The following is a 9,932-nucleotide window of genomic DNA, read 5'->3' as shown; positions in this document are numbered from 1 at the left end:
GCAAAGAAACAGAAACAGGAGCCAGAATGAGGTCAGAAATGGTCAGAAGTAGCAAAGAACCATCTGATCGCGCTGCCCTCCCCCGCCTGGAAAGTCTTACGTTAAGGAAGCACAACCCCCAAATTGCATCTGTCCAAAGCAGGGACTTGGAAACCCACCTCCCAAACTGGATTCCCATTGAAGATCTATCAAAGACTGATAAACAGAAACAAAAAAAGAAACAAAAAAAGCAGGCTTTGGTTCCCCCTGCTGGCCCTATTCGAAATGACAAGCAAAGCACACGCCACACCCTCCCCCCCCCCACCTCTTTACCCCACCCACCCCACCTTTTTTGCATTCCTTAATTGGGTCAAATACTTAACCTGACTGCTGCAGGGCAAGGCAAACAACAGATCTCAGGAAAGAAGTTTTATTTCCAAACCTTAGGAAGGCATTACAAATAATGGATAGAAACCCAAATCAAACCCTGAAACAATAGGAGACAGGCCCGCAGGATCCCCAGGGAGACCCAGCCAGTCAGGGGTGGGAAGCAGGGGAGACGCATTCTAGACACATTCTAGATGGAGCCCTCACCCTGGAGCCTGAGTGTGTATATTAGTATGACTACTCAGGGGAAGGGGATCTGGGAACTGGAAAGCCTCACCCCCACCACCCCCAATGTTGCCCTGTATGACCTGGAGGCAGAGAAGGTGGCAGCACATAAGGGCAGGACCTTGGCGTTCACTGCCTGCTGGGATCCCCACCAGTCCATAAATAAGTTACCCTGCGTATCTCAGGAGTTGAGTTGGGGAAGCAAGCAGAAGAGCCAAGGCCTCTGAAAGAGGAGGCAGGGCAGGCCCAGCCTTGGGCACAGCTACAGCAGGACACAGTCTGACTCTTGCTTCGGCCTCTGCCGACGCTCCCCGGCTGGACGTCCCAACATGGCTCCTCTCCCCTGTGTGGGATTGAACAGTGGGTCACCCACCAGCTCAGAAGAGCATAAGGACAAAGGCTCTAGATGGAAGTGGGGGCTCAGTCGGTTAGGCACCCGACTTTGGCTCAGGTCACACTCTCACGTTTCGCAGGTTTGAGCCCTGTGTCAGGCTCTGTGCTGACAGCTCAGAGCCTGGAGCCTGCTTTGGCAGTGGGGAGAGAAAGATAAGATGGGACCCAGGGGAGAGAGACACCTTGAAGAGACCATTGCAGGACTAGCAATGACAAGTGTCCGGATGCCGAGGAGCAGGGCACAGCTCTGGGCCAGTGGGAAGGCCCCTAGGCAGTGACCGCTCACCTGTGGGGAGGCCCGCCCTGGTGCAGGCTGGACTGCTGGCTGCTGCTGGTACTCCTCTTGCTGCAACTGCTGGGCCAGTTCCAAGTCACTAAGACCCAACGTGCCTTGTGGTTGCTGCTGCAGGGACAAGGCGATTAGGTAGTCCTAGAGAGAGTCGCGACAGAACAAGAGTGGTGAGGTGGGCCGGGGCCTGGGGGACATTCAGGCCAGCTTTATGTTTCCAAACTCATTTTTCTTTCTTTTTTTTTAAATGTTTATTTTTGAGAGACAGAGAGCATGAGCAGGGGAGGGGCAGAGAGAGAGGGAGACACAGAATCCAAAGCAGTCTCCAGGCTCTGAGCTGTCAGTCAGCACAGAGCCTGATGCAGAGCTTGAACCCACGAACCATGAGATCTTGACCTGAGCCAAAGTCGGACGCTTAACCAATGGAGTCCCTCCAGCCCCCCAAGACCCATTTTTCTTCTCCTTCAAATTCTCCAGCTCCTCCTCCAGAGCAGAATACACAGACAAGCACATTGTGTGTGGTGACTCTCCAGGCATGGAGGCAGTCCGAAGTTAACAGTAAAGGGGCACAGCTGTCATGTGTCATGATCTCTAGATGACCAAATGCATGCCCTGCCTGCAGCAAAGAGCTCCGAGGCAGCCGTGCTCCCTGCACCCTCCCGGAGGCCCCACACACCTGGTCTACGAGCCGCTGCTGTTCGGGGGAGCCGTTCCCACCTCCCGCTCCAGGTCCCTTGCCAAGGGAGTGACTCAGGTGGAAGTCCGAGTTGCAGAAGCAGCTGTCCCCATCCACGTTGTGCAGGCTCTCCCATACCACCTGCTCCTCCTGCAGGAAGCCCTGGTCGGTGACCAGCAGGTACAAGTGACTCTGCAAAGAAGAGGACAAAGCTCGTTGGTGGGATAGGTGACACAGAGGCAATGTGATGGCCAGAAATCACCTGGGATGCAGGGACCATTTGAATCATCTGGTGTGCTGGCTGCCACCTGTCAGCGCAGGCATGTGTGTCTTTGACAAATACGTGTGGCCGTGGGGAGAAGGAAGGGACGTCTGAGCATATGGTCAGCTGGGGGTAAGTATGGCGATCGCTGTGGTCCAGCCTGAGTCCTCAGGGCTATGGGTCCCACACAAGATGCTGCTTCCTACTCTGCTTCCCATGGTTCTCTGGGCTCGCCTGATGGCTCTGAGGATAAATCCTTTGAGAGCCAAAGACCTTTCCCTCTTCCGTTTAATTCCATTCCCTTCCTGGGAGCGGATTTTATTTCCTGTCCCAATGACGACAGGCTTATTCCTTCTGGCTTGCTCTGGCCAGTGAGATGTTAGCAGAAATGACACGCGTCATCTCAAGACAGAGGCATTAAAAGTGAGTGCGTGGTGTCTCTCTCTCTCTTTTCCCTCTCATATTCTAGATTAAAGCTGTTTTGTCAGCCTGGGTCCAAGAGCACAGAGGACATAGGCCAGAACTGCAGCCAATCTGCAATGGCCACGTGGCACACATGAGAAATAAACCTTTGCTGTAGGAAACCACAGGGATTTCAGGGCTTGTTTGTTACCTGAACTCAATCTACCTTCTCCTGTCTGAAACACTGACCAGGAAGAAAAAGCCACAGGGCAGTGACAGGACGCCACTCCCCAGCCCCCATCCCCAAAGTCTTCTCACCTTGTGCTTTGTCATGGTGCTAAAGTGGTTGTTTCGGAAAAAGACGCTAAGTTCACCCTCCTTGGCAGCGGCTGTGAGCTCACACAGTCCATGGTAGGTCAGCTGCGCTGCAGTGGTCTCCAGGAACTGCTCTGCGATCAGGCCTGCCGGAAGGAAGGGCACAAAATTGCGGGGCAAGAGGCTTGGCTTAAATCCAAAATCCACAACAGGAGGAAGGATCATTCATAGAATCCCTGTCAAAAGCCCTAGGGATGAGGGGCACCTGGGTGGCTCAGTTGGTTGAGTGACCGACTTTGGCTCAGGTCATGATCTCGCAGTCTTTGAGTTCAAGCCTGCATCAGGCTCTGTGCTGACAGCTCAGAGCCTGGAGCCTGCTTCGGATTCTGTGTCTCCCTCTCTCTCTCTGCCCCTTCCCCACTCCTGCTCTGTGTCTGTCAAAAATAAATAAACATTAAAACAATTGTTTTTTAATTAAAAAAAATAATAAAGCCCTAGGGATGGTCCCACCTTCTGAAATCCCTTGGGGCCTGGCGGTATTCATTCACCCAACGGGTAGTTCCTTGTGCCTGTACTTTGTGCCAGGCAGCATGCTGGGTACTGTATGCAACCGACAGTTCCCCAGATTCTCTCTCATGGGGTGTTTATTCTAGGGGGACTTGGTGGGGGGAGGCAGACAATAAACAATAAACTGAAGCAGCCATCCTTCCCTCCACTAAGAGTCCTTCCCTCCACTAAGATCCGCAGGAGAGAAGGCAGGGCTGTTACCTTCTGTCACGAGGTTGGTGTCGCTAGAGTGTTTATAGGTGATAATCTTCTCTACCAGCTGGTTGTAACTCAGCTTCCCAACTGCACTCACAGCCTCAGGACTCTGCGTGGGCAGTGGGGCGGGGTGGTACCAAGACAATTAAGATCTTTTGAGGAAGGAAATGAAGCAAGCCCGAAAGGATCACAACCCTGTAACCAAAGAGTCTTGACATTTTCTGTACCCAAAGAACAAACCTCCGTGCGTGTGGTCTGCCCATATTTGAGTGTTACCCCTCTCCCCAGAAAGGTTAAAATTCAAGGAATTCTGCACTGGGTCCAGCCTCTAAAGCCTATTCTCTTCTCAAGCCAATCTAATTCCTAACTCCCCAACACCCACCCCACAAAATGCTGTTCCTCTGTCAGCTTGAGCTGGATAGGAGCCTCATTTGGGCCGTCTCACCCTCACCTGTGGATCGACCAGCCAGCCGTGGTACAGAGGTATGCCTAGGAGGTCAAAGACACTGCACTCAGGAGTATACTCAAAATCAGAGACCCCTGTGAATCGCACATTGACGTCCAGACCTGTGGCCAGTTTAGGCAACACTGTCATTGCATCGTCCACATTCTGGGGTTAGGAAAGAAAATGATGACTATGTCACATCAACATGGTAGATATACATCTTCACCTTATGCAATGTTATAAGTCAGTTATATCTCAATAAAGCTGGCAGAAAACAAGAAGACAATAATGGCTAGTCTAGCCTCCCCTCTCCCGACACCTAGCTCCAGAAATAAAAATAATAAAATTGTTGCTTTTCCTCCCTGGTTCACTTCCAGGCTACTCCATTCTTCTTTTGCTTCAACCCGTCTTTATCTTGTATAAAGGAACATATTTTCTAGGACAAAGATATACCCTCCTCCTCCAGAAAGAAATAAAAAAGAAACACAGACAAAAATCATAGTTTAAGGGCCCTTCTTGAGAAGCAGAAGAAAGGCCTCTCTTCCTAACCTCAGTGTCCCCTCACGAACCTGCAAATCCCCACGTCTGCAGACCTTTGCCTCACCTGCTGAAAATTCAGCTGAAGTCCCTCTGACTTCTCCTGGGGCTTGATGGACAGGAGGCAGTCTCCTATAAGACAGGGTCCCTTTTCAGCTTACCCCAATTTCCCCAAAACCTACTTCCTCTTCTCCTAGAGAATGGTCATGGACCACAGATTTTCAGAGCTGGAAACAGCCTTAGAATCTAATCCAGACCTCTCACTTCTCAAGGAAAAGAGAGACTCACAAAGATGAAGAGCCCACCCAAGGTCACGTGTGAAAGTTCAGGGCAAAGTAGGGTTACAATCCCAGGTTGCTCAGGGCAAAGTAGGGTTATGATCCCAGGCTCCCGACACCTTGATTTTTGCTTTTCATTCCCCAGCCCTGCAGAGACGCCCTGTACACCTTCACCTTCCCTGCTACTCTGAGCCCCAAATGGGCAGTCCCTTCCTATTCTGGATTTCTGAGTGGATAGCTCTTGAACCTCCCCAAGGCCTAGGCACTCACCAAGATGGGCCATGAGCTCATCTGATGTGATCACTTCCTTCTGAGGGGACAGCTTCACCTGAAGGCAGAAGGGGCGACCAAAGGGTTAGCCGTGTGTGTATTTTCCTTCACAGAGCACTGAAGCAGAAATACATAGAAGGACTGGGGGAAGGGGAGGGAGTCGTGGGAAAAAAGGCTTGTAACTGGAGTGAGGGAATGCATGTGAAGACATTCCCATTTGCTAGACAACAGAAGATACAAGAGCAAGGCAGAAACTTGTTTCGTTTTGTCTTGTTTTTGTGAATATCTTCTCATTTGTTCAAGCTGGAAAACTATGGAGAATAATCTGGAACGTGTCGCCAGGTTTGAGGAGATCGGGATGATCGAGGAGATGGATCAGGGAAGAGTACTCTCCCCAGCAATGTCTAAGCCCCCATCCGGACCCTCTCTTACCTTCCACTGAAGAAAGAGGATATTCATGATGGCCAGGAGAGGGCAAGGGCCGTTAGTGCTCTGGGTGATGATGGGTGTCCGTTCTCCCTTCCAGGAGATCCACTTTACACAGTAGAAATCTACCTCCGGCTGTCGGGCCCTGGGGGGCTGGGGAAGCTCCTGGGGTCTGGAGCACGCCCCTCCTGTCTCTGCCTCAGGCTGTGTCCCGTGGGCTGGCCCCAGTTGGATTGAACTAGCATTAGGTGCAGGTGACTCGAGGTTATCCTGGCCCTGGGCCAGCAGCGAAGTTTGGTCTACCGTCTCCTGTTCTCTAGCTGCCCCATCAGCATCTCCGGCATCCTTGTCCTGGGGGTGCACATCTGGTTGTGACAGGACCTCACGGTTTTCAGGGCTGACTGCTTCTATAATCCTGGCCTTACCAGAGGCTGGATGCTCAGGTTGATGGTGTTCCATGGTCAGAAGAGGTCAACTGAGGGGCACCAAAGGACTTTCCTGCCCTCTAGGAGTTGCCTAATCTAGGCTTGGTATGTGAAAAAGAGACCAATCCAATAAGGAGGAAGTCATTGGGCTGGAAAGCAAATGGACCCAGAAAAGTCTTGTTAAAGGAATACAGTGTGGAAGCCTGGACAGTGTCTGTACAGTCACTCCTGGCTATGGGGAGTATGTGTCTTTCTTACTTAGCTGGGGAAGCAGAAGGGCCCCAGCCTGAGCTCTTGTCACCCCTAACTTGCTGTGACCACATGGGATCAATGAGGATACAGGGCTTTCAGGTTGGGAGGAAGGATTTCAGCAGGATTGAAATTATTGGATGGAGTCAGCTTTCCTGAAATGATACGGACAAGGAATGGAAAAAGGATGGAGAGAAAGGGAAAGTAAAGGCAGAAAGACATAAAGGAAAGAGATGGAGAAAGAAATGTTAAAACTGTCCAGCCGAGCCTAGAACAACACTGTTTTCAACCGCATGGGATTTCAACTGAGCAGACCCACCATATGTGGATTTTTTTCAGTAAATACGTGAACAGTACAGTAAATGTATTTTCCTTATGATTTTCTTTTTGTTGTTGTTGAAGTATAGTTGACACACAATTTACATTAGTTTCCTTTTTTTTTTTTTTTGACTCTTATTTATTTTGAGGGGTGGTGGAGGGACAGGGAGAAAGGGAGACAGAACCCCCACAGGCTCTGTGCCTAGCCCAGAGTGCCACTCAGGGCTTGACCCCATGAACCCGGAGACTACAACCCAAGCCGAAATCAAGAGCCCAACACTCAACCAACTGAGCCACCTAGACACCCCCTTTACAACTTTCTTAATAACATTTTCTTTTCTTTAGCTTATTTTATTGTAAGAATATAGTATATAATACATATAACATAAAAAATATGTGCCAATTGACTGCTTATGTTATTGGTAAGGTTTCCAGTCAACATTAGGCTGTTAGTTCAGTTTGGGGGGAGTCAAAAGTTATACACAGGTTTTCTTTTTTTTTTTTAATTTTTTAAAATATTTATTAATTTTTGAGAGAAAGAGTGTGAGTGTGGGAGGGACAGAGAGAGAAAGGGAGACACAAAATCCGAAGCAGGCTCCAGGCTCTAAGCTGTCAGCACAGAGCCTGATGCAGGGCTCGAACTCATGGACCATGAAATCATAACCTGAGCTGAAGTCAGACGCTTAACCGATGGAGCCACCCAGGGACCCCAGATTTTCAACTGCATGAATGGTCAGTGTCCCTAACCCCTGCATTGTTCAAGGGTCATCTGTACTAATGGTTATTAATACAATGATCTTTAGCACCCTGTAATGGTGTCAAGTTGGTAACCCCCAATATAGCCAGGAGGGTGGTAATTCCTCTGCCCTACACCAAACCCCACTCCCTGGCTGTTCGTGGATCATCCAGAGCACACACAGGCTGCTTATATCCTTAGAGCTACCTTCTCTTTGCTTCATCCCAAGGGTGAAAAGATTAACAATCACAGAGTGCTTGGGGTGAAAAGTGGAGATACAAACAGACAGAATCATCCCCTAAAAGATGAAACACCAGTGAGAAAGAAGTCTTTCTCCTCCAAGGACTCTACTGAACTTTACACAATCCCAAACTGCAGCAAAAAGGTCTTGGGAGGGGCTTCCTGTAAGCCAGAGAGGGGAAATGTAGGCCATGTGGACTTGAATCAGAGACAGGTTCTGATAGGCAACTTCAGATTCCAGCACAAAAACCACTGCCCCACAAATTCTGTCAGTACACTCTTGACAGCTGTAGTCGGCATAGCCAGTTTCTCAGTTCCTCTCTGCTCCCCAATCACCTAAACCTGGAGATACTCTCTTGCCCACTCTTCATATATTATGGAATGTGAAATGCTTTTTATTGACTTACATAAGAAATATTCCCTCGTAACAAGCACAGGGTCATGTACAGAAGTGTTGAAACATTATATTGTACACCTAAAACTAATATAACACTGTTAACTAACTGGAATTAAAACTAAAACTTAAAGGGGGCGCCTGGGTGGCTCAGTCAGCCAAGCGGCCGACCTCGGCTCAGGCCATGACCTCTCGGTTCATGAGTTCAAGCCCCGCGTCGGGCTCTGTGCTGGAGCCAGCTTCGGATTCTGTGTCTCCCTCTCTCTCTGCCCTCCCCCACTCTCACTCTGTCTCTCAAAAATAATTAAACATTTTTTAAAAATCTGTTAAAAAATTAAAACTTAAAAAAGAAAAAAAGGAAATACCCCCCTTACATTCATCTTCCTGTGCACATGTTCTTCCTATTCCCATGTAGATTGTTTTAGATATAAACCCTGGGCCTGTTTAACCTGCTCTCTATCAGCACTAAGCATCAAATCTAGCACAGACATTTAATTAAGGCTGTGGATGGCAAAAAAATATATAAAAAGCCACAAACGCTGTCCCCTGGAAAACATCTCCCTTCAATCTCTTAGCTCCCCTCTTCCCCTCACTCACGGTAAGAAAAGGGGAGAGCTTAAGACTTGTTAGAAATCTTGTCTTTTCTCCAGCTCCCTCCTAACCTGACACTATGCTTCCTTCTTGTAAAGCGGCAGGAATTCAGGGCTAGGTTAAGGTCTGAGACATGAAGTTGAAAGATGTAAAAGTTACCAAAAGGAGTCTAGTCACCTAAATTGATACTCCTGATTCAAATCTAATTCGTGCTAGCTGCATCTCATTACATGTTGTTAATTTAGAATCAGACTAGCAAAAATTGCCTGCACACCTTACACTGTTTTTTCTCTCTCGTTTTTTCCTCCCCTCCCAAATGACACTTAGGTTGAGCCTTGGAAGCAGAAACCAGAGCCTGGGAAAGTTAAAAGAGCTTGGAGAAAAGCAGCATTTGTTTCTTATCTTTTCTGTCCAATGCCAGAAATGATCAATAATTCAGTGGGGGTGGGCAGCTAGCTGGTGAGGGGAATAAGCCAAAGGAAACCAGGAGCTGGACACCACAGGGAGCTGGGTCCCAGACAAATTGGGCAAAGATAAGCAAGCTAAGTCTTAAGTGGAGGGGCAGGAGACGGAATGAAGGATTTCTACGCTACAAGGTGAGCTCCTGGTGGGGTGGGCACGGAGTATGTCTGAACAGGAAAGGAGGAGGGGAAGGGCACTCAAACAAACCAGAATTTCATTATTTTCCTCTTTTCTAAGTCCCACACATTCTCTCCTGCTGGAATTATCCTCTGGTGGTGGGTGAGGGAGTTAAAATAGCCCTGGCCCCTCCCTCACAGTGGGAGTTGCAAGAAACATATAATATGGGTGGGTAGCTTCAATAAGCCATACACACCCCCAGGAACCTTCCCACTGAAATCTTCTCAGTCTGACCCAAATCTTCATGCAACTCCGGGTTAAAATTTTGTCCCCCCAATAAGTCAACCGCGCCTCTCATTCCCTGTCTATTTGCTTGCAGGAGAGACGGGGAAGTTTTCATTACAAGAAGTAAACGAAGGGACCACGCCTCGTCCCTTTTACATAGCCCTCCTGCCTTACCTCCTCTCAAAATCCAGACTTGTAGAGACCAGGAGTGGAGGGAGAGTCCATGTCACCTCCCCAGAGCTGGAGAGGAAAAAGAGAACTGGGGGTTGGAGGGGAGGTAAAGGAAATGGTTAAAACAAAGTTTTTTACCTTAAAGACGCTGCTGCTGTCCCAGGACTGAGGAGGAGGGTCCAGCTGTGGCAGTTCGATGGGGCAGGTAGCTACAGTGAGGGGCGCTGCCACAGTCCCAGTTGCCTTTCAGCTGTCAAGGCCAGACCTTACACAGGTCTACACAGGTTTATGAGCGGCG

At 49.1% G+C, this 9,932-nt stretch overlaps 1 protein-coding gene across 2 annotated transcripts; it reads right to left on the bottom strand.

Annotated features, from left to right (window-relative positions):
• Positions 1–395: 395 nt before the first annotated feature.
• Positions 396–9,911, bottom strand: MINDY1 (MINDY lysine 48 deubiquitinase 1). 2 transcript variants are annotated; one of them, XM_058715815.1, is made up of 10 exons: positions 9,773–9,911; positions 5,653–6,475; positions 5,221–5,278; positions 4,740–4,804; positions 4,142–4,300; positions 3,697–3,799; positions 2,932–3,074; positions 1,950–2,141; positions 1,271–1,414; positions 396–934 (listed from the first exon to the last, which is right to left on the bottom strand). In XM_058715815.1, exons 2-10 carry the CDS (start codon positions 6,103–6,105, stop codon positions 854–856), a joined length of 1,398 nt encoding a protein of 465 aa, XP_058571798.1. In that variant the 5' UTR covers positions 6,106–6,475; positions 9,773–9,911; the 3' UTR covers positions 396–853. The 2 variants fall into 2 exon arrangements, with proteins under 2 accessions (XP_058571798.1, XP_058571799.1); XM_058715816.1 differs by having other exon boundaries at positions 5,653–6,220; positions 9,773–9,884.
• Positions 9,912–9,932: the final 21 nt, after the last annotated feature.

Source organism: Neofelis nebulosa, chromosome 2 (assembly GCF_028018385.1).
Source record: "Neofelis nebulosa isolate mNeoNeb1 chromosome 2, mNeoNeb1.pri, whole genome shotgun sequence".
Classification (NCBI taxonomy): Eukaryota; Metazoa; Chordata; class Mammalia; order Carnivora; family Felidae; genus Neofelis; species Neofelis nebulosa.
Note: the sequence above shows the minus strand (reverse complement) of the source record. Positions and strands in the feature narration are given on the sequence as shown.

Bases quoted from the DNA above. Each gene is read 5' to 3' on its own strand.
- MINDY1 (XM_058715815.1), bottom strand. From the start codon at position 6,105: ATGGAACACCATCAACCTGAGCATCCAGCCTCTGGTAAGGCCAGGATT. The intron at 5,279-5,652 runs GTAAGAGAGGGT...TTCTGCCTTCAG, and splicing joins TCCTCTTTCTTCAGTGGAAG to GTGAAGCTGTCCCCTCAGAA. The intron at 2,142-2,931 runs GTGAGAAGACTT...TCTTCTTTGCAG, and splicing joins GCACCATGACAAAGCACAAG to AGTCACTTGTACCTGCTGGT.